The 22,385-nt window shown below is 44.8% G+C and overlaps 1 protein-coding gene across 1 annotated transcript in view; it reads right to left on the reverse strand.

The window, feature by feature from the left end:
- The window catches only part of GNB1 (G protein subunit beta 1), a 381,574-nt gene that overhangs the window by 56,337 nt on the left and 302,852 nt on the right, over window positions 1-22,385 (reverse strand). The window contains exon 9 of the mRNA XM_078642454.1: window positions 2,924-3,140. Coding sequence (XP_078498580.1) covers window positions 2,924-3,140 — 217 coding nt within the window. The remainder of the gene's footprint in view (window positions 1-2,923; window positions 3,141-22,385) is intronic.

The raw sequence follows: 22,385 nt of genomic DNA on the forward strand, positions 1-22,385 counted from the left end.
TTAGACATTCGGCTATACAGCCCATACAGAGACATCAACCTGTCTCTGATAAACAAGGGCTGTAAGAAAAACTCGCAACCATAAGAAAGTCGGTCAGTGACACAGCAGAATTACGGTAGCTCTGACAGAAGCCTGGAAATCGCAGAGTCCGCATGGGACCCAAAAAGATCTATTCGGTTAATGGAGGCTCTCCCGAATATTATCAGGGAAACGGCTGTCACGCATCCAGGCATGGCAGCGCAAAGCCACCCACCGTGCAAGAGCACGGCCCACCGAGTGTGGTATCCAGGGAGGAGCGGATTGAAAAATGTTCCATCTCCTTGCCGTGAAGGACAAGACGGAGAAGCTCTGAGCGCAATTCCTCCGGAAAGGAAGGAAGGCTAGCCACGGAGTCCCAGAGTGCGGCGGACACATGTGCAAACACGCATGTAGTGTTTAAAGCACGGATGGCAGCGCTAGAAGAAGCAAAAAGCTGTCTTCCATATGCATCCAGCCATCTGGATTCCCGGGTGGGAAGAAACAAGGGCAAAGTGGAGGAGTCCTGTAACCCAAAAGCCGCCTGAATTATCAGGCCCTGAGCAGTAGGGTGGAGGGACAGGCAAAGTGGGTGCCCCGGGGCGAGACGGTGCCTACCAGCAATGGCCCGATCAACAGGGGCTCCAAAGGCCGTGTCCATGCGCCACACAGGGCTTCTAATAAAGCAACCCCAAGGGGTAGCAAGGGCTCCATGGTAATGGGCTTGAGATGAAGCAGATCCATTAAGGGATCGGGAATGTGGGGTACCACAGGAGGCTGAAAGTCTAGGATAGCAGCTGCCCTGTTGATAGTACGCACATAGGTGTCCCCCTACCCCCCCAGTCAGTAGGAGACGGTTGGAGACTTATTCTCCCAGTTTCTATAAAGAGCAGGGCTGGAGAACGATCCAAAGGCCATGCCACACTAGGGACCTGCACTGGTGGCTCCCGACCAGGGGAAGCAGCAGCCTCCGAAAAGGCTGTAGCGGATACCGGAGCCACCCGACCCCGCTGAGGAGACATACGAGGAATCCGGAGGGAGATCAACTCCAGGCATGGACGCCGGTATCGAACGGATGGACACCGGCGGCGATTGATGTGTCTACGTCGGCATCGGTGGGCACCGTGCCGGAGTTGACTGGACGTAGACTGCCTCCACGAGGGACGCTTCCTAGACGCCGGATGATGCGTTGCTCCAGACGTGGGCTCAGGCTTAGAGCTGGGTTTGGCGTGGAGCCCGGCTTTGGGTCAGGCCCGGAGCCCAGCTACGAGATCAGCGTCGCTGACGCCGCCTCTGCTGTCCGCGTAGGAAGCCGCACAGCGCTATGCGTTGACTGGCGGTGACAGCCTGGCGTTGACTACGCCGCTTCTGCCGTCCGCGCAGGAAGCCGCACGGGGCTATGAGCTGACTGGCGGAGTGTGCTAGAGCGACCAGGACGGTTTGGGCTGCGGCCCAACCTCGTCGCCTCTGCTCCAGAGTCGGAGTCGGAGCACACAACCCTGGTCGGGGAAGGATCTGCAGACGATGGCCCAGCCCGAGTACCCTCCGCCTCTGTGGGGCCCGAAGGTGCACCAGTGAGAGAGGGGGCCTGAAGAGCCCGGGAGTAGGTCTCCATTTGGGCACGCGTCGCTCCAACTCCTGGAAAAAGAGGGTAGGGAGGAGGTGACCTCCGGGGGCCCGTAGCTGACCCCGTATGAGAGAATTGGGTGCCAGCGGCAAGCCTACGGGAGGTGGACCTCAGTGGACGCTTGCGCCTAAGCTTACCGTTTTAGGGTGCCGGTCGCGGGAGCGGCCTCGGGAACGAGCCCCCTCTGGACGAGTAGAGGGTGAGCCAGACAGCCGGCCGGCCAACAGCTTCATACAGTGTTCCCGCAGGGACTCTGCTTCATCTGCTGACAGCCGGCGCATTGCTTGGAATCATGGTGCACACCAAGGCACCACATGCAAATAAGGTGCGGATCAGTGCCAGACATCTGACGCGCACAGGCCTCAAAGGCTTTGAACCCGGAGGGCAATGCACACTGTTCCAGTACTACACTAACGGTGTCGAGAAGGCCCAAAACTAGGCCAGGAACTGCTGGTTTCCAGAATCCGCGGCATGACGCAGAAAAGAAGAAAACTGATGTCGGCGGGGCATATATGGCTCCGCTGACGTCACATCCATGGACTACGTCAGGGCGGAGCCCAGCATCGGATTGGTAACGCGGGCATTCAGGCAATGCCCGATGGGCCGGTGTCCGAGTTCTGCTGTGGGCTGCTTTTTTTTTTAAGCAGTCTGGGGGGCTATTTGGGCACTGTGTCTGTTTTGATACAGTCAGCGGCCCAGTGGGTGTCTGAGCGGCCTTTCTAGAGGCGGATGGGTGCTCATTACCTCAGTTTGTCTCGCGGGCCGGCCCATTAATGAGTACACATACTGATTGGGGGCATGGGGCCTGAGTAGAAGTGGGTCACTTGTTTCACCAGTGTAAACTAACGCGTGCATTTTTTTTACCCCCCCCCCCCCTAAAGTTTTTTTTTATAAGATTACACCAAAGCAGTGATATGAGGAGTGTTTATGAAAATGTGGGCCTTTTTTTTGCGTGCCTGGGCTGATTTTCATTACCAATCCAACCCTAGCGGATCCGTACGGCGGCACACCCGGCGCGCAGAGGTGCTGCTGTGCAGGATTTTTCGGACCAGTTTGACGCTTGGGGATATTCTAAGGTAAGGAATCTGTGGCTAGACTTCTATCAGATGTGCCCAGATGTTTAACTGTTTCTCAGTATTAATTCAACACTACCATTACGTCACTACAAATACCCTTTAGGGTAAAATGTTTACATCTGAATCAAGAGTTTCTAGGGACTAAAACCACATTTTATACAAACATTTAATTAATCACAAGTAAAAAAAAATAAAAAATGTTTACCTGCTCTATCTGCCTTCAGTGTGTCCCAGACATTGCAGTTGAAGTCATCGTATCCAGCTAGGAGGAGACGACCGCTCTTCGAGAATGCTACAGAGGTAATGCCACAGATGATGTTGTCATGTGAATACACCATGAGCTCCTGATCGGCACGAAGGTCAAACAGCCGGCAAGTTGCGTCATCGGAACCAGTTGCAAATGCATTGCCATTGGGGAAGAACTGCGGGGAAAAAAAAGTCACAGAACAAGATAGCTGAAAACCAGGACAAAACAAGGACATTTTTCGTTGGTTACTAATCCATTGAGAATTGGCCCACATGAAAATAACTTTTTGCAAATGCGCTCAACCTAGTTTGCCTTATGAAAGGCTGTAATAGTGAGTGCTACACTGCGATTTGGGTGGAAACAAATTATTTCATCAAGAAATAGGAATACTTACCAAGAAAAGGGTCCATCTGACTTGATCTAGCCAGAACAAATTCTTCAACCAACTTGTATCAATTCGATACATGCAATGGGACACATCCTCGATACACTATTTACAGCGCAAGGACTCTTGAAAACGAGAAATTGCTCCATTATCTGAAGCCAACAGCCCCTCATCTCCTTCCATATTAATGTAATAAGCAGGCCACCACCAATTCAGTAACTGGGACCCATTTGCCACAACAAGGGCTTCCATTTGCTCTAAACATAGCAAGCATTTGTAATGCAATAGGTCTCGCATTTGCGAGAGTTTGAGCTGTTGGCATTGTAAATGACAATGCCTTTTATTTAAGTGTTGGTTTTTAAAATATAAATAAAGGAATTGCCATTTACAACGCCAATAGCTTAAACTCTTGCAAGTGCGAGACCTGTTGCATTGCACATGCTTATTTAGAAAGGTGATATGGTGCTGGCTGAGCTGCTGAGGAGGGGTAAGTATGAACGCTCGGACCTCAGATTGATTGATTTTTTATGTATTGTTCATTTATTTTGCAGTTTTAGATCACAGCCCAAAGGTTTGAGCGCTTTACATGAGCGCCAGGCACATTACAGAAGTACACATGGATTTTTGTGTGTGGGGGGGAGGGGTGTTAGGCATGAGGAGAATAAGTGATTTGCCCAAAATCACAGAATGTTGAGCCGACGTAGAGACTCAAACCCGCTTCCTAAATTTCAAAGTCGGCAGCTCTGGACGCTTGAGGCGTGGAGCACTTTCACTGTAAACATGTCGCGATTCCATCAGTGTCGCACACCTCGGCATCGCCTTACACCTTTCAGGACAAATCGGGGTGAGTGCGAAACAAGAACTGGTTTAGCACCTGATAAGAGGCGCAGTTGTCTTCACAACTTTAACCCGGTTAAAAAGATTAAATAAAACGTGAAATTACAGAAACTGCCATGAATTATCACAATGCCCTTTACATTAGTTGTTGAGAATTTGATCAGCGTTTTTGCCTGTAAAGTTAAGGACATGGTATATGGGGACCTATTTCAATGTCCGTTATGAATTACTTTCGGGTCTGTGACCCGGAGGGACCCACCTCACCTAAAGCTCTGGTTGTCTGGACTATGCATGAGTAGCTTATAAAAGGTAGTCCAGCAAACCCGTTTTTTCCCACCCCCACCATTTGGGAAACCTTTGTGAATGTCAAAATACATGATGGAAGTAATAAACTGACTACTTCCACTTCCTGGTAAACCGCCCTGCACTGTACTGTACTTGTGGCTGCACCATTAAACCTACCGAGGTAAACAGCACAGTGTACAAGGTAACTCAGCGAGATGAGTGCTGGTTTTTAAGCATCTGCGCAGGTCGCAAGTCCCAGCAAGGTAGAGTCTGACGTCAATAAACGAATACCCATATTGATTGGCTTATAAACACTGTATTTAAAATGCTATATTAAAAGCACAAACTAATTAACAGGTATTCCAGGCCTTAGCATTACCATATGTACTTTGATTTACTGCAGATGTTTTTGTAGAAATAATTGTTCTCAAATCTGTCTGCCCTGATTTTATTTGTGGAAATAATCAATAAATGTGTGATACAAAAAACAGAGGGAGAAAAGACTGCTGCAGCAGTCCGCACAGAAAGCCAACCGGCTGTCACCCCCCATGATCCAAGCCCCTTCCCCCAGGTCCCGAAGAGAGAGGGGAAATAGGGAATATCACTAAAAGAATCGGCGCATAAAGGATCTCTGTTAAGGGAATGCAGGTCCAACCCCGCGTCGTAGAGATTGACAGACTCTGAAGAGCCCTTTCAAATTCAGGAAGAGGTAAACGAGTCAGTTTCTCAACTCCGACAAGCAGCTCATCCAGTTCAGAGAACAGTGCATTCTGGGCCCTGTTTTTTATCCATTAAAAATGCAGGACCTCAGTATGAGAATTAATAAAACGTACTGAATTGGGAACTCCCAAGGACCAGGGCAGCACAAGAACTGTGAAACAGTTGGGATTGACCATCTGGCCTCATCGTAAGCCTTGTTCAAGAGAACCTCCTTGAAGGCAGGCTGAAGCTGTAGAAGCGCTACATGAGCACAAAATGCAACAAAATGATACACGTTGATTTTAGGGGCAGATAATACAAGAACCGTGTAAGGGAGTCACTGAAGTTGGGCACATTCCTCCTTGGAGTCTCCCTACTCCCACTGTCCACGTCCGTCACTTCCTGCCAAACGCCCCGACTTCCTGCATCCGGTTGACTTTGCAAGGTTGCGCAATGGATTTCTTGATCTAGAGAGGCATGAGCCCCCTGGGACAGCTATAAAATGACAAATGTGTCCTTGCAAGTCGAATAGTACGAAACAGTGTGTAACAAAGTCCTATTGAATTCTCAGATATAAGAGTGCATTAAGCTACCGTGAGTTGATAAAACAAGAACAAGCCGCAGCGAGCCATATGGTTTTAATTATCGTGTCTGTGCACGATAATTGAAACCACATGGCGACCGTGCGGGTAACCGCCACCAATAGGCCATAGGCGGAGCAATGCCCCCGCCTTTGGTCAATTGCGTGCTGTCTTTCTTAAAAAGATGCACGCAAAGGCCAATAGTGTAGGACAAAAGAAAAAGCACACGCATTAACGATTCCCAAGTTAGTTTTGAAACCCCCTACAAGAAGTCTCTCGCTGCGTGAGCAGTGTTGCGCACTGCAACGCTAGGCGCAAGACCTAAAAAGTAACCATTAGATTGCCAAATAAAGCCAAAAATCCCCAACAATGCAAACTGAGGAACCCAAAGTGCAAAACTACTCGTCTCCAGTATCCATACCAGGATATACAAATCATGCTTGAAGAAAGCAGAGAGATTACTAGAGGATAATGTAGTCCAATTCCGAAAGCCCAAAATAACTATATTGGATTCTCAGTTCTCCAACCCAGAATGTACAATCACCAAGATATTACACAAAAGCCTTCTGTAACACTTGTAAATGGAATCTGTACAAAAGAGAAAGAAGACTACCTAAGGGGATAGTCAACAAGAGTATACCACAACAAACTAGAGCAAAACAAGATACATAAAGACACCAGACTAATCCCATCACATCAGCTTCCATTGCACTAAGGAATACACTCCACTCCATAAACTCGAACCTTCCCCTTTAAACTCAGGACCTCCTTCACCAGACCATTATAAAAAAAAAAAAATTAAAACATTAAAGTATTAGACCCAGAAAACTGCACAATGATCTTTAAGGGCTCATTCCCATGGGAAATTGATTGCGCAAGCAGTCTACTCCCAGGTCTCCCAAATACAAGGGAATTAATCTTGGGCCATCAAACTGAGTTCCACAGAAGATGCACTGAATCACCATCAATATCGGACTCAGAACTCTCTCTGGCAGTGGAAACAAAGAGACGGCTACTACTACCACTACTACTGCTAGACCTACCAGTGAGTTTTGGCACAGTCCATCACCAGACACTACTAGAGACAATCTCATTACATGGAAGTATCCTAAATTGGATTTCCTCCTATCAAAAAGATGGGCTAAGCTTGTTCTTGCTTCCTCCGTTCAGTTTAACTGATTTCTACACACAATGGAGAGTAAAAGCAGGCTTTCCACACAGGTTTAGCAGATCCGATTTGTTTATTCAACCTAACCTGCTGCAAATGTGTAGACTGCACACAGATAATAAAACTGGAAAACCAAAGGAGCTGAAGTCAAAGACATCATCCATGGTCCATACATGCAAATAGACCTGATGCAGGGAGACTTCCCAGTTTGTGAACCAAAAACTTGCTTTCTTTGGGCAGTTTCCCACCTAAAATTACCTCTCCTTCAGTGGGGAAAATATATACTCCTCTTCTAAAATGTTGGCATGTATGAGGTCTCCTTGCCTTTGGCAAATTAATGCTGATCAACAATCAAACTCACTCCAAGAAGGGATGTTTATGGACTCCAGCCTATTCTTGGTCCTTCAAGTAAAGCACTTCAGAAGTGCCATCTACACAATGCAAATAGACTAACACATCTACCGACATTTAGGATATTTGCAGAAACTACAGACCAGCATCACCCTCGACATACTCAAAGTAAACTACGCATATGGTATGTACATAAGGTAATGGCATTGCTCTTCCCACTATGCAAAGGATCCACAATGTTTCAACAAAACCGCTTCCATTTTTTTCTTCAGGGAAATACTTTTAGCTTTTAAGCAATTGTTCCAAACATTTAGTGTACCTGTTTGTACCGGTCAAAACCTGATCCATGAAAAAATCCATCTGCAATAGCAGGGATCACTCCTGTAAACAAAATCTGTGTGTGTCCAAAACCACTCCTAAACAATACCTTGGGGGGTATTGCTTAGGTCTTGACTTGTATTCGCATTATTCAGTGTGACTGCCCATCAACAATGCACAAGTAGGCGTCTTTAATAACTGCATCTCACCGGAATGTGAAAGGTACGTGCATTTGCTGTTTATAGCTTTCATGTAATCTCACTTCCTTGTATGTGGAAATAACCTCAAAGAGGGGATGCCACCTTGAAGGTTTGGGTTGACCCATTTAGTGATCCTAGATCCAGTGTTGGTCTTTGTAAAATCAGGTTTTGGTACCAGGAAGTAGGTGAAGTAAACCACTCCTAGTCTCATGGTAGTACCAACTCTATAAGCCATTTCCTTCCTCGTATAGTGTATGCTGTTCTTCCCTTCTGAATTTCTTCTTTGGTGGTATGCTAGGAGATAATGCAATATCTGTGCCTTATGATGTTTAGTAACCATTTGTCATAGGTGATTCCTCTTCATTCTCCTATAAACCCCCTGATCATCCCTTCAAAAGATTACTTGTACTGGAGGCAATTTCTTGTGAAGTTGCTTTTTTGTGTTGATTACCTACCCTCCCCCATGGAGTGCCTTCTCTTCCTCCACTGTGTCCACTAAAAGACTACCTAGCGTTTTATCCATAGTGCCAATAGGATGGTGTTGTTGAGGTACTCTGTTGGCTAACAGTTGCATGACTCTTCCTGTGGGAGCGCTTTCTCTGCATTATGCCCCTTAAAAGGACCCTTTTACTGTAAAGCCACCAAGGCTTTGGCAGTCATTTTCCCTTCTCATGCGTTGAATAGCTTCAAAAGACTTTCCGAAAAGGCAGAATCAAGAAAAGGGCATGTTTACTATGGAGACTTGTACTTCCTGAATAAATCGGGAGATTCAGAGCCAGGCATGTCTGAGTAGAGTGGTAGTCTTGCAAAGTTGTCTACTAGCTGTGCCTGCAGCATCTAGCAGATGAGATTGAGGTCAACAATTATTTTGCAAAACCCGATTTGTCCTCTTCTTGAACTCTTCTGGCAAAGGTTACACGAGTTCTTCCTCTCCTACTGTCGGTGGGGGTATTTGTTTAGTGAGGGGTGTTTTGGTGGCTGGGAATGGACATTAAGCTTGTTTGTGGTGATGTGTGGCCAGTTTTCAGGGTCGGAACTTGAGTCTTTCCCAAGAAGGTTTTATCCCTTCCAAGCTTTTGATGCTCTTTCAAGGTAGAGATTGGTTGTGAGGGTCTTCCTCCAGCTGTGTTCCAAGTCTTGGCTCCACTCTGACCTTTCAGCCTGATCAGGTTACCTGTCATTGAGGCCTTTAACGTTACTTCCGGTTTTGCGTGCTACCCGACTGATGTCCTCAGCTCAGCTTCTTGGTGTCTGTTATCTTGCTTGGTGTCATCTAATGTCTCTTCTCTGGCTAGATCTTGATTACCTCAAGCTACTATCCTGCAAGCTGGGCCTCTTTGGTGTATGTTGATTGGGTCTTCTTCCTCACTTTAATCACACACAGGGTGTAAGGGGAGCATTTGAGCACCCAAAAACGTATGCTCCAAATACACAAACACACAGTATGTATGGAATAAAAGCATGCGTCACTATACTGCAAGCAATGTTATTATTTAGAATGGTGACTCTCACCCATCCAATGGTGGCATGCTTCATCATCTGGCCCCTTCTCACAACAGAAAAGAATCTGGGGTGGGCTACATGGGACGGAGCTCTTGCGGTGTTTGAGGGTATGGTCCCTAGTGATGTAATGGTCTCTCACTCGACAGGTCCAGGCTCCTTAAGGACCCCTCTTTTCCCTGTGAGGGTGCGATGCTGTATGGTACCTTCTGTCTTGCTCTGATTGTCTAGGGAAAAAATTCTGTGCAGGCGGAGCAATCCTCGGAACTGTGGTCTTTTCGGAAGGCAGATTTTGCACACTTCGTGAATGCCCCCGTGGACATAGTTATGATGGCACCTCAGAAAAAAATGTAAATGGGGAGTGCTCAGTACTCCTTTTCTCAGCGTAGTCTTGCTGCATGTCTGGTTCCTCACCGACTGGGTGTTTCCTTGCATTTTTCAATGCTTTTTCCTATCCATCGACGTCACAGTCCCAGTTTGTCTTCCCAGTTTTCTTGTGTGACTTAAACACTGTGATGCAGTCTTGTTCCTACCCACTCCAGAGCTCTCACTTGCTTCCAGACTTAAGACAGAAAAAAGAACCTGAAAACGGAAACCATGTCATGGTGTTTCCGGGCCCACATTTGACATCACACAAGGAGGGACATAGCCCAAAGTGGCAAATGCCATACGACTCACGCAAAACAAAAAAAAGTGCAAAAAGACTATTTTGGACCAAACCACTAAATGGTGACATCCAGAAAAGATCAGTGCTGCAAAACCACAATATCCTTATGAAAAACAGTAAAATTAAAGTAATCAGGCAGAGCCTGAAGCACTGATGTAAATTCAAGTAAGACAGACAACTGCGAAGACAAGGTTTCTAGCTTTGCCATGCGCAGAAGGGAGATGCACAGGTTAGAAAAGGGATTCAATGATACAGTAAATGAAAGCCACAAGGGAAACTTAGTTTGCAAACTTTTGAGAAGCATACAAACTAAAGGTTACTTGATTAAACCGTGCAAGTGCAGCTAGAACAAAAAAAAAAGCAGGGTGACATTGTGGCTACATACCCTTTTAAGAGTATAAACATGACATCCTGTCTCTTCAAGCGGACCGGCAACCTTTAAAACCTGTTGGCCTTAGGAGCATTCAATTAAACCATTTCTCAGCCAGGTTGCAAAAACAACCCAATAACCTAAAAGCACAGCCTTAGTCTAGGGTCAACAAGCAAATAAACAAGCTCTGGCATAGCCAATAGGTCTCGCCTTTGGGACCTTATAAGTGTTTAGCCATGCAACAGTTGATGTTGATGCACCAAGGATATTGTGCTGCATAACTAAATACTTATAAAGTCCCAAAAGCGAGACCTATCGGCTATGCCAATGCTTGTCTTTTTTGGATCCATTTCACAGGATAGCAACTAAATAAAAGAAGGAGAGGTTGTGAACCATTTCTTCAAGTCACAGTTTTCAGTAAGTAAGGAGCAAGACAGAAAGAGGGAATAATAGGAAGGGGGCAGCTGCCAGCACAGAAAAGAAGAGGACATTGTCTGTCTTCTCTGGGCAGTAAGGAAGAGACAGAGTCCTTTTCCTTCTCTGCTCGTCCCCGATCGTCCACAAAAGCAACCTCGCTCACACATGTTGCCTCCCTCAGAAGTATTCTCGAGCCTCTTTACGTTACAGCCTTAAGAAAAGAGGGAGAAAAAGGGAGTGCAAGATTAAGTAAAGCATGTGAAATGGAAGCAGAAGAAACACGGTTACCTTAACGATGTCTCACTCACTATTCAGAAATCAGCAAGTGGTTTTACCTGAAAAGGTAAGGACATGACTACAGGGCTCTGAAGGGAACAGTTTTAATGTCCATTGCTTATATCCTTAAATAAACGTTAAACAGTATGGTTTAAAAAAGATCACATTGGAATAGAAAAATGTCAGAAAAAGGGCATTTTCCGAAATAGTTTTTTTCTTTTCTGGATCCATTTCACAGGGAAGCAACTAAATGAAAGAAAGGTTGTGAACCGTTTCTTCAAGTCACGGTTTTCAGTAAATGAGGAGCAAGACAAAGAGGGAATAATAGGAAGAGGGGGGAGGGGGGTCAGCTGCCAGAACAGAAAAGAAGACATTGTCTGTGTCTTCTCTGGGCAGTAAGGAAGAGACAGAGTCCGTCCCCGATTGTCCACAAAAGCAACCACGCTCACACATGTTGCCCCCTGCCCCCTCAGAAATATTCTCGAGCCTCACTGCGTTACAGCCTTAAGAAAAGAGGAAGAAGGAGGGAGTGCAAGATACGCAAGGCTTAATGAGCCTTGACTAAAACCCAGATGGCGGCTGCGCGCGTGCACGCGCACGTGACTGCAAGCTTGAGGCCAGCAAAAGCCTCTGGCAGCACTTTTAAAAGCCACTCACTAAATTTCTCGCAGAGCAGCGCATGCGCTGGCGCAGCACGAACTAAAAATACTGTGCAACATTCCCAAGGAAGGGGCTGTAGAGGGGGATTCATTTAGTGCCCCACCCACACAGCCAAACAGTCTGGGAAAGGCACTTTGTAGCACTTTGTTTCCCAAGTACAGGGTTATTTGCGATCATTTGCCCATTTTGGACTATCTAGTCCCTCTCCTTTTTCCAAGGGCTGGGGGTTATTTAGTGCACCCACACAGGTCGAAAGAATGTGAGACTGGTTAGGCCCACACACCTTTTCAAGGCCACAGAGTACATTGTGCCCTTCTCTTGCTCCAGGGAGCATATGTAATTTTTACTCCACCCACCTTGCCCAAAAGGCAGAGAATTTTTTAGTGCCTTTTGGAGGGGCAGGTGTATATTGCACCCAACTTCCTGATTTAGCCCAGGATTGGGTATTAGTTGCCTTCTAGGCCTTGCCCAAGCGACTCAACATTTTTTAAACACCACCTTGCCCTACAGTGGAGGGTATTATCATGCCCCCCCCAAAAAAGCGCCATACTTGACAGCTGCCCTGCTGACAAATGCAAAGCTGACAGTCAAACACGAGCAGCGACCTCTAAGATTAGGGGCAAAAAAAAATACTGGGCCCGGATGCAGAGAACATGTCTAAAATCAAAATAGATTTGTTGCCAGCACTTGCATAGTATCTGACACAGCATTCATAAAGTAACAAAGGGGATCTGTTCCCTCGGGAACCCCCCAGCTACTCCAGCACTCACAATGGGTGTCAGATTGGACTAGGTAATATCCGCGTCCTCTATTTTTTGACATTCAGAACTGTTTTACAGGCATTAGTCGGAGGCATATAATTTATGTCCTGATGAAGATCCCGGTATCAAGTTAAATGGGATCGAAACGTCGTCGGCTCTGTATACCTTGAAACTTTCATTATTGCTCATTGCATTGTGCTACGGTGTTGCTCTTTGTATTTGCGTGCACAATTGAACATTGGACAATGAAAGTAGCTTTTAGATGCTAATGATTGTACGGATATGTTAACTCTAAATTCTAAATACCTTACTTTTAAATACCATGCACCCTACTGTTGAGCAACAAAGCCTACATAGGGGTTACTTTTTAGTATTTAAAAGGAAGGTTTTCTCCTGTGATGAAGTTTTCACTTTGACAGGTCTGGCTGTAGGTTTTAAACTACAGGCAGTCTGGGTACAGTAGCAGGCCTGGAGTCATGTTTTGGGAACCGTGTATAGGAAAGTTAAATATGCTAACTAGGAGTTATTCAATTTTAAATGTTTTAGGGGTTAGAGCACATGTACTGGGACCTGATTATTAGTGCCCTTGAGCAGAGAGTTAAAAACAGCAGTACCAGTCCACAAGAAAATGGGTGTTTTCATGCAAAAAGAGGCCCTTTCTAGCAGTTATGCAAGACAACCCAATGGCATTTCATTGGCCCCTGTAAGTCTATTTATATCTCTACAAATTGCCCACAAAACTTGCTCTTGAAAATGAGTCATTGCTCCTTCCCTCCACATAATGTTGGGTTCTCTACTAAAAATATTACTAACTGGACTCACTTAACATAATCAGGGACCCCAAGAAAGCTCATGCAAAGTTATACTGCTGCATCTAAAGATGTTGTATCTGAAAATAGAACTATAGTGCTGCACCTAAAGATGTTGCTTCTGAAAAGAGAACCATATTAGTCTTCGAGGGTCTATTAACAGTGGAAAATACTGCTTAAGCAAATATTACATGTAAAAATACATGCATATTAGATATTTGCATACGCGACGTTTTCCAAGCATAGAGGCACAGAGAACAGAATCTTGCTTACACAAGGACAGAGCAACCGTTATTATTCTACTTTTTAAGAAATACCACAGGAAATTAAAATACTGGAGTGCTACGTTTTAATAAAAAAACAATATGGCAGAAAGCTTGGTCCCTATGTCTACACAATTTAAAAACTAGACTTTAGAATGTGCAAACAAGAAACCAGAGCACACGCTGAGCGTTTGTATGTCTTGCTTACTTTGGAGAATTATCAGCGATAGTCTACATTCACTGCTTAATACGTACCAAAATCCCAGGCACGCAGGTGCTACAGTAGTGCATGGTTTTCACAGGGTAATGCACGAATGCCTTAATTCTAGTTCCTTGTCAAGCCCTATTCTAAAACGCTGGTGAAATGTGTGCGTTTTCATTCTTTTCTCTCAATTATAAATGGCAAAAGTGCAAGCAGGTTATATACTAAAGTTTGGAACCGAAATTTGAATTCACTAGTGATCCAAGACATCCCGCTTCCATTCTATTTCAAATATGAAAAACATCGGGCCAACCCAAGAGCATATTTTCAGAAAGCTGCGGTGTTAATGCTTTCCTCATTTCATGAAGTATTAACGATTTTGAAATCACAAGCACCACATTTAGAAACGGGCAGCGGCGCCCAAAACGCAACCACATGCAGAGCAACGAACAGAAAAGTTCAAGAAGTCTAAGCAAGCACGACACCAAGAGCAGAACCTCCCTGCTTGGGAGAGGCCTCTGGTAGTGGAAAGTAATCTCTAAAAGGAGTACAATAAAGTGTGGCTACAGCCTCAGCGGAGTTGGAACTGCCATAAAAACAAGGATGTGTTTCGGAACATTGTTTTTACACCGCTACAGACACACTGCTGCCCCTAAAGTTAAAGTAATTAGTGAAAGAGCAGCATTTTTTTCCGTGGTAAAAGCAACAGGATATAGAACAAGACAGACGGAAACGCCCTCTCTCCCCCGCCATGCTGTCGCTGTTGATCTCGGCACCGCGCACCTCAGTCATCTGGCGTCCGGACATACAGGCCGGGGCAGACGAAAGAGCATTCGTAGGCTTAGCTCGTATCATGCAAAGTGTTAAGTAAACAGAGTAAACAAATTGCAGCAAGTGCCAGTGTTCATGCCACTCATAAAAAGTGCTGCAGATGTTCAGAAGATAAAACGTACATGCATCCTTTCATAATAATACATTCATCCAATGTCAGCTTATCCTAGCAGTAGTTGGAGGGGCCGCATGGGCTGTAGGGACCAGATGTTCTAGGTCACACTGCAAGTAGTTATGTTTGGTCATCACACAAAAATTGGCCATAGATTAATATCTCATTTCTATTGGAGTGAATGTCTAGTACCCACCGTATCTGGAGAATGCACAGGCCTGTGTGCCTTACGAATTTAAGTCTTCTTGCCCCAGAATGTTAAGCATAGTGGCATCCGTTTATTTGAAGGAATCATGATTGCGGCATGGTGCCATACTCTCCATATTCTTTTTCATTGTGAAGGCATGATGTTAAACTTTTAAACAAATGATTACGATGCATCAAGCTAGACCACATATTAAAACAAGCCGTGAGCGTGCACGCTCCCGAACTTCCGGTTTCGGGAACACTCCCGAACTTCCGTTTTCGGGATGTGCACGTTCACGGCTGTCGGGGGCGGGACTTATGTCTTTCGGAGAAGCCCGCGCCCATGGAGTGGATGGCCCAGAGGACCGGTGGCAGCAGAAGGAGTGGCGGCTGAGGCCACTGATGCAGTAAGTGGGGCTTGGCACGTGTGTGTGTGTGTGTGCGTGTGCGTACGCGACAGGCATGGCTGACTGACTGAGATGTGCACGGCTCGGGAGGCGGGGCTGGGCATGCGCGTCCACGAGGTGCAATCGGCGCTCGTGCCCCGGTCTGTGGTCCCTTCAGAGCTAACTGGGCAGCAATAGGTCTTTCGCTGACGCGAGACCTAAAAAACCACCCATCAACGCCTGGGGAAGAAGGAGAAATAGTTACCGCCTCCCCCTACTCCCCAAAAAAACCCCTATCATTCCGTTTTGAGTCGGTCAGTCTTCCCACAAAAATAAAGGCGTCAGATAAAATCGTCCAAGTACCAGGGCCAACCTACCCAGTCTAGAGCGATGCCATGTGCAGAACCAGATCTGGATCAGCACAACAAAAATCATGTTGTACACATCCATGCATGCCCACACAGCACCAATGAATAACCCATGGGACTAGGTGCAACATCCACTGTATTTAAATAATTGTGAATGTTTTCCTTGGGCTGTTCCAGGACACCGTGCAAACGTTTGCCAAATGGCCCTTCAAGATTCTCTAGCAGTGACAATACCAACATAGGCAGTTCCTACAAGGCATGGGCAGACCTCGCCATTAAGCGCTGCATTAGAAGCTGTGAGCTCCATGCTACCTAAAGGAGCATATTTTTCATAAGGCATCAAATTTCTTTAACTCAGATTAGCTAGGATCATATTTTGTTTCAATCTAGAGCCTGAATGTTCTGAAATCAGACTAAGGTGTGAGATACAAGGATAAATAAATGGGATAAGAAAACTCAGGTCTGAACTTTGTAGACTCAATACAGGACAGGTGGCGAAGACTGCAATTTAGACCTCTGCCACATCAGTAAGTGTCAAATGGAAGGATGTTATCCAAAACATGCTTCACTGTCAAATCTCTGTAAAAAGAGAAGCTTTCAGTTCTTGCCTATACCGATCAAGCATTCCTAATGCTTTAATATTTGAGTTATGAGTGTTTAGCAATACAGGTCCTTCTCAAGATAGCAACTCTGTTTCAGAAAACTTATCAAACCAGCTAACTGGATCGGTTTTTGAACCTACAAAAGACAGAAAATCTTTATATTCCTCTGAAGCAAAGTCTGGTAGAAGAATTTTAAGAAGATGAAGTCTGAGTCCGAATATATCTTGCATCCAATCAGGTAGTCCATATCTGGAAAAAATATGCCATGTTATCTTGCTTGTTTTTTACCGCATGGTATTACAACTCTATTATGACCGCGTTGTAACAATGCATGCCATTACTCCGCAAGTTGGAACGACTTGCTCTAGGGCGGGGCGCTGGATGTTGGAATAGTATAATTTACTATTCCAATTCCAGTCTGTGCAACAGTAGGGAAGGTGTTCGATTTTAAATCCAACACCTTCTGAACCCCTAGAGCAAGTCGATGTTCCGACTTGAGGAGTAATGGCATGCATTGTAACAATGCGGTCGTTGTAAAGACTGCGTTGTAATGCCAGACAACCAATGACACGCCTCATGATAATCAGATACACACTGCCAGAATATAGGGTCTGCAAATTCACCATTTGTCTACAGTCTCAATCTAGGTAAGTTCCAAGAAGATTGGACATGTTGTAGGCCCTGCTCTGCCAGTCGCACACTATGTGAAGAATGGACCATGAAAGAAAAGTGACAGCAGTAGCCTAGCAGTAACCGTTGCGGTGCTGACCCTCTGACATGTCAGAAGACAGGAGCCAGAATTAATTTTTTATTCTTGTGCATGATCATTCAAAGAGCGGAGAAGAATAGGGTATGGATGCAGAGCGGAGACAATTAAGAGTCCCATCTGGGTGTGTATATGCATGTGGGAACATTTATGGGAGTCTGTGTGCAACATTGTGTCCCTCTATAATAAACAGCTTTGCTCCCTGAAAGCTTTGCCTTGTGTAAAGGACAACATAAGTATAAACTCTACTCCTATCATAACTAGTTAATCTCTGGCACAATTGTGCTCATTCATGTCATAATAGTGTGAATGGCATAATGGTTATCCTTGACCATTTTGGACATTCTTGGTCTAGCTTTGGCATTCTGGAAGCCATCACCGACCTATTTAGAGCATGAATGGCAAACTTGTAGCCATCCCTGACAACAGTGGGCACCCCTTGCATAAAAATGGCAATGCCTGATAGTAGAAATAATTCAAGCGGAGTTGGATCTACCTATTGCTGTGGCTATGTCCGTTGTACTGGATGTCATGTGATGCTTTGACTTATTTCAGTAACAAGCGAGGCATTTAATAGTGATCACATTTATCCTGGTGTTTCTTGTGGTAACCTCACCTGTATTGCTCGAGAGACACTACTAGTGATCTTGTGTCATATCTGGTCACTATTTTATAGTGATAAAATATGCTAGTAGCTTTTGAGGACTTTCCTTAAGCAGAAGTCGCTCTCACTACAGAAAAAGTAGGAAACATTCAGGCTTTGAGTACCAGGCACCCCCTTGTCTGTTGCACTGCAATGAGGACCCTGAGTGACTGTTCCAGCTGTACATTGCAAAGACACTTTGCAATCATTGGGACTGGCAGGCATGCACAGTGGTGAGAAAATACCACATGATTTGAAATGCATCTGCTAGGGACGCCATGTATGGAAACTGAAGGTCCAAACCGGTCGCTCTTTGTATTTGTTGAGAAGCAAAAAATGTCCCCTGGGGGAAAATCCACTAAGCAAAGACAGTCTACACCACACTGTAAAAGTTCCAATTTCATTTCAAAGCCTGCCTAGATAGGGTGGCAGTCATCAAGTTCATCATAATCACCATGTGGCTTAAAATCAAGTGACTGGTTAGAAAAGGCCCAAAGCCATAGTTTGGGAGAGTCCGCAAACAGACGACTGGAACCCCAATTAACACGCAGCAAATTGTACAGTCTGTAAAACACCGGTCCTTAAACCTAGAGATGTAAGTAGTAGGCATATGAAACAACTGTTCTGTAGTATGACAAAAGTGCTGAGCGCTTGTTATATCCCCTGTGTACATCGACCACTAGAGATCTTGCAATGACTCAGTAGATTATCACCTTCACTGCAATTAGATACAGTCATGAATAAACACTTTACTTTCAATGGTATGCTAGGGAAAGGGTTAGATTAAATGTGGCTAAAGATGCCTACGACTGGCTCTTCAACAAGGGGTGCACCAAAGGAAACTTGGGGTCTGACTTTGCTTGACAATGGTGCCGAGCTATTTGCCTCTTAACGCAGCTGCTCAAAAGGGTTTCTTTCATGCCTCTAGAATCTAATCAACAAGAACTTTGTTAAATCGAAGCAAGGGCTCTGCTACAAAGGCCAGACTGTATGAGCTCAGTTAACAGATTGTACTTTAACTCGTGTCCAACAAGACAACTAACACCTCCTTTGCTTTCCAAGTAACATTACAAAAAAGCACACTTGTCAGCCAAGCAGGACAACCTAGGGAAGGGTGGCCTAACCTGCTAGATTGGGCAGGTTGATGTAGAGATATGCATCAGACATCTGAAGAGAAATCAAAGCCGGACCTAAATAAAACCTATGCAGGCAAACCTCTGATGTTTCGGAAAGTTGTCAAACAAGGGTTGATCGTCTAAAGAAACCACTCATTTTCATCCTGTGGGCAAACTACTTCATTAAAGGGTGTACAGACAGATCTTAAGGACCTAGGGGTGTCACAAACTGTGCAATCACAGGAGCCTTGTAGAGACACCTGCTCTATACAAGAAATCCTCTAGGCCAGTTCTACAGGCAGGCAGAGCTGCGACCAGAATCAAATGCTTCAAATCTACCTTGGCAACAGAAGGTGGTGCGGGAAGAGATTTAAAAACCTACAGCCTGGCAAGCTTGAATGGAGAGATCTGCAGGACATTGGCTAAGGGAGCTAGCATCTCTGTCTGAAGCCTTTAGAGCACAGACAGGTTTTGATGCCGTTGATTTAGGAGTCTGGGACTAGCACTGCAGACTTTGAGACTGCTCCTATAACAGTTTAAGTAGTTTGTGGATGCGGTGTATGTGTACTCTTGTGACAATTACAATACTTTGCAACAAAACCTGTTCTAGGACATTTCCCAGTTCTGATAAGATTTATTTGTGAGTTTTTGAGAGTGGTAAGGCTCACCAATGCGTGACCTAGCTCCTTGATCATGATGCAACTGCAAAAATCACCTGCAATCACTTCGGGGTCTGGGTGGACAAAGGGTTAAATATGAAAATCGGTTTGCTCTAAGATAAACAAAGCTAAAATCTTGAATTGTTTTCAATGGACATACGGTCTCTGCATGAAGAAAAGTTAAAGCTGTTAAGGGTTAGCACACTTCAAAGATGACAAACCATTAAAAAGCACCACAAAGGGCACTCCAGGGCTGAAGAAAAAAAAGTTGGATGTCAGAGGGTGTCCTCCATAACTCCTACCCAGTGGAGGAACGCAACCGTATATGGAGGAGCTCCAATGCCCACAAGTGCTGCTGGCGAGTACATTTTGTGCCTGTTAGTTAAAGACAAGTAGTCTAAATAAAATTAAAACATGCGACGTACTACTGTTTTCATTCTGTCATTTTGTATTTAAGTTTGGCACGAACACTGCAAGCAGCATATCCTCAATTGCAGTCCGCAACTTGCTGGCTGGGGCACTAGTGCAGCCCTCCTGGCACCAATGTAACTCGTGCCAGATAGATGGCTCAAAGGCCAATAAATGGTTAGATTGGTGTAAGGCTTGGAGTCAAATTTTCCATCACCCGCTCCCACGTCCTACACTTTTGTATGCTCAATATCGAAGGTTGGTTGGGCGGGGGGGCACAATATCCAAGGTTGGTTGGGGGTGCAATATCCCTTAAGGTCCCACTAGTTGGGTGATCGTCCGGTTCCTACTTATCGCTTTTTTTCCCTACCATTTTTGGTCCTGCCTTTCGTTCTTTCCGGAGTTTCTCTTTGGATGACAGTGGCAAAGTGTTTCCATTAAAAGAAACACCTCTGCAGAGACTTTAGGTTTTACCCTCTATTATTTTGACTCCTACTACATTATTGTATATATAAAAACTTAGATGTTTTTACTGAGTGGTACAACTATACCCTTCAATTTTCTTTGGGGGCGAAGGTATCCTTTTCAACTGGTGTCTCCATTACCATATTGCCGATTTGCAATGCTCTATTCAGTTCTCACTGTATAGTGCTGGAGTATCCTAGAGTGGTACTTTTAGGATTAACGGAAAGAGTCCAACACTGTATCCTTTGATTGGTAGCCCTGATAGAGTCTATAAGGAAAGTAAAGTAAGAACCAATCTAAAGGTCATTAGCCATCCTTCTGTGAAGGTAGCTTACAGTTTTATATTAAGTTTAATAGGGTCCTATACACTACTATACAATATTGTGGTGGGTAACCAGAACGTCAGGACAAAACTTATATGAACCTCTATTACACCATCTGGTACAACTAAACCTATTGGATGGAGGCTGCCAAAATAGCCTTACCGAAGGTTGGCTATTCTCAGGTTGTAGTTGCATACAGTTTGTTTTGACCAAGTCAAAGTGGGGAAATAGGTTGGCCGAAATTACTGCAAAAATCAGCACTCACTTCATATGAAACAAACAAAATTGCATATGAACTTAAAGGGTTAAAAAACATACAAATGTCATTCAAATGTGATCTCAGAATAGGATGCAATAAAACAGTCTGAATTCCAAAAGTAGTCTATAGACAAAAATAAACAAGCATTTACAATGCAACGGTTTCGCCTTTGGAAAAGTTAGAGCTATTTGCAATGTAAATGACAATGCCATTTATTTATCTGTTTTCAAAACCAACACATAAATACAAATTTTGTCATTTACAATGCCAATAGCTTAAACTTTTCCGAAGGCGAAACCGTTGCATTGTAAATGCTTGTGAACAGTTCTGTCTGATATAGTGTCTCCAAACTCCTGTGCAAAAGACATGAGGATTGCAGCCTGAAGAGTTGTTGATTTCAATCCCAATTCCTGCAATTCTAACCATGCGACATTCCACTTAGGATGCTTTCTGGAGGTACGAGAAGCTTTCACCTCTGTGTGTAGGATGACAACTGTTAACATGGACATTGTTTCCAGTCATACATTTCAAACTCACAAATCATTGGCATTCAGTGTTTGTATGTTTAATTTGATAGAAGCAAACTAAGACTACAACACACAAAATGCTTACATCCCTGTACCAGTACACATCCCCTAAACCCTAAAATTAACCTTAGCTCAGTTTACCACTACTCTGCCCTTTATATGCTCTGTATACAACAGAATCAACCGTTTGTATTGTGCACCTGTTTAGAAGTAGATATGATGTAATTTAGGACTTGTAGGCTACCTCCAGAAGGACCAAAAACTGGGCTCGCCATGGCCCACGTGAATGTACCCCAGGCCCATGCTAGAGCCGGGCCTGAATATAATGCTGTTGGTTGGGCATTGCATGTTTTTTGTTGTTGTGTAATACATGACTGAGTGACACCTTCTGTCAGTTCACGCTCCTGCAAACACTGGTGAATTCACTTGATATTTAAATAGTTACGTGAACCGGCAACCACGTCAATTTGACATCGATGATTAACTCTTTTTCTGAGAACGTGGGCATTATTAAATTTAGGATATAGCATTACCAAACAGACCCGCGTCAGGGCTTGATCCGGCAGATATGGAAATAGCCTTTTTAGTTTTAAGAGCATTTGTAAGAAAAAACAGTGTAGTGAGCTAGTTTTCCGTTCTCTCGGTAACGCAGATTCCATCACTGTCAGCTTCAGGACTATTCGGTGTGGTGATCGCATATCGTATTTAGTGTTAATTACTCTCACAGTAAACCTTTTTAAGAAATGTATTCAAGCAGGAATTGTAGGTGCCTAGTTCATTACACATTATATTGACTGCTAGAGAAAATGTGCAAGTCTGGTTGGGTCCGCGGCCATACCCGTCGACTGCAATTATACGGGGTCGACTTGGCAGCGCCTCTCGTTGGTTTTGTCGCTGGAGGTGCAGTGGCGTTTCCGCGTGTTTGACATTCTGCACGCACGAGTCCGTCAGCATGACTGGAATACTTATCTGGGAGGCTTATTACTGTGAATAATGACGCAGTACTAATGTGCTCAGAAAT

Source organism: Lissotriton helveticus, chromosome 5_1, assembly GCF_964261635.1.
Source record: "Lissotriton helveticus chromosome 5_1, aLisHel1.1, whole genome shotgun sequence".
NCBI lineage: Eukaryota > Metazoa > Chordata > Amphibia > Caudata > Salamandridae > Lissotriton > Lissotriton helveticus.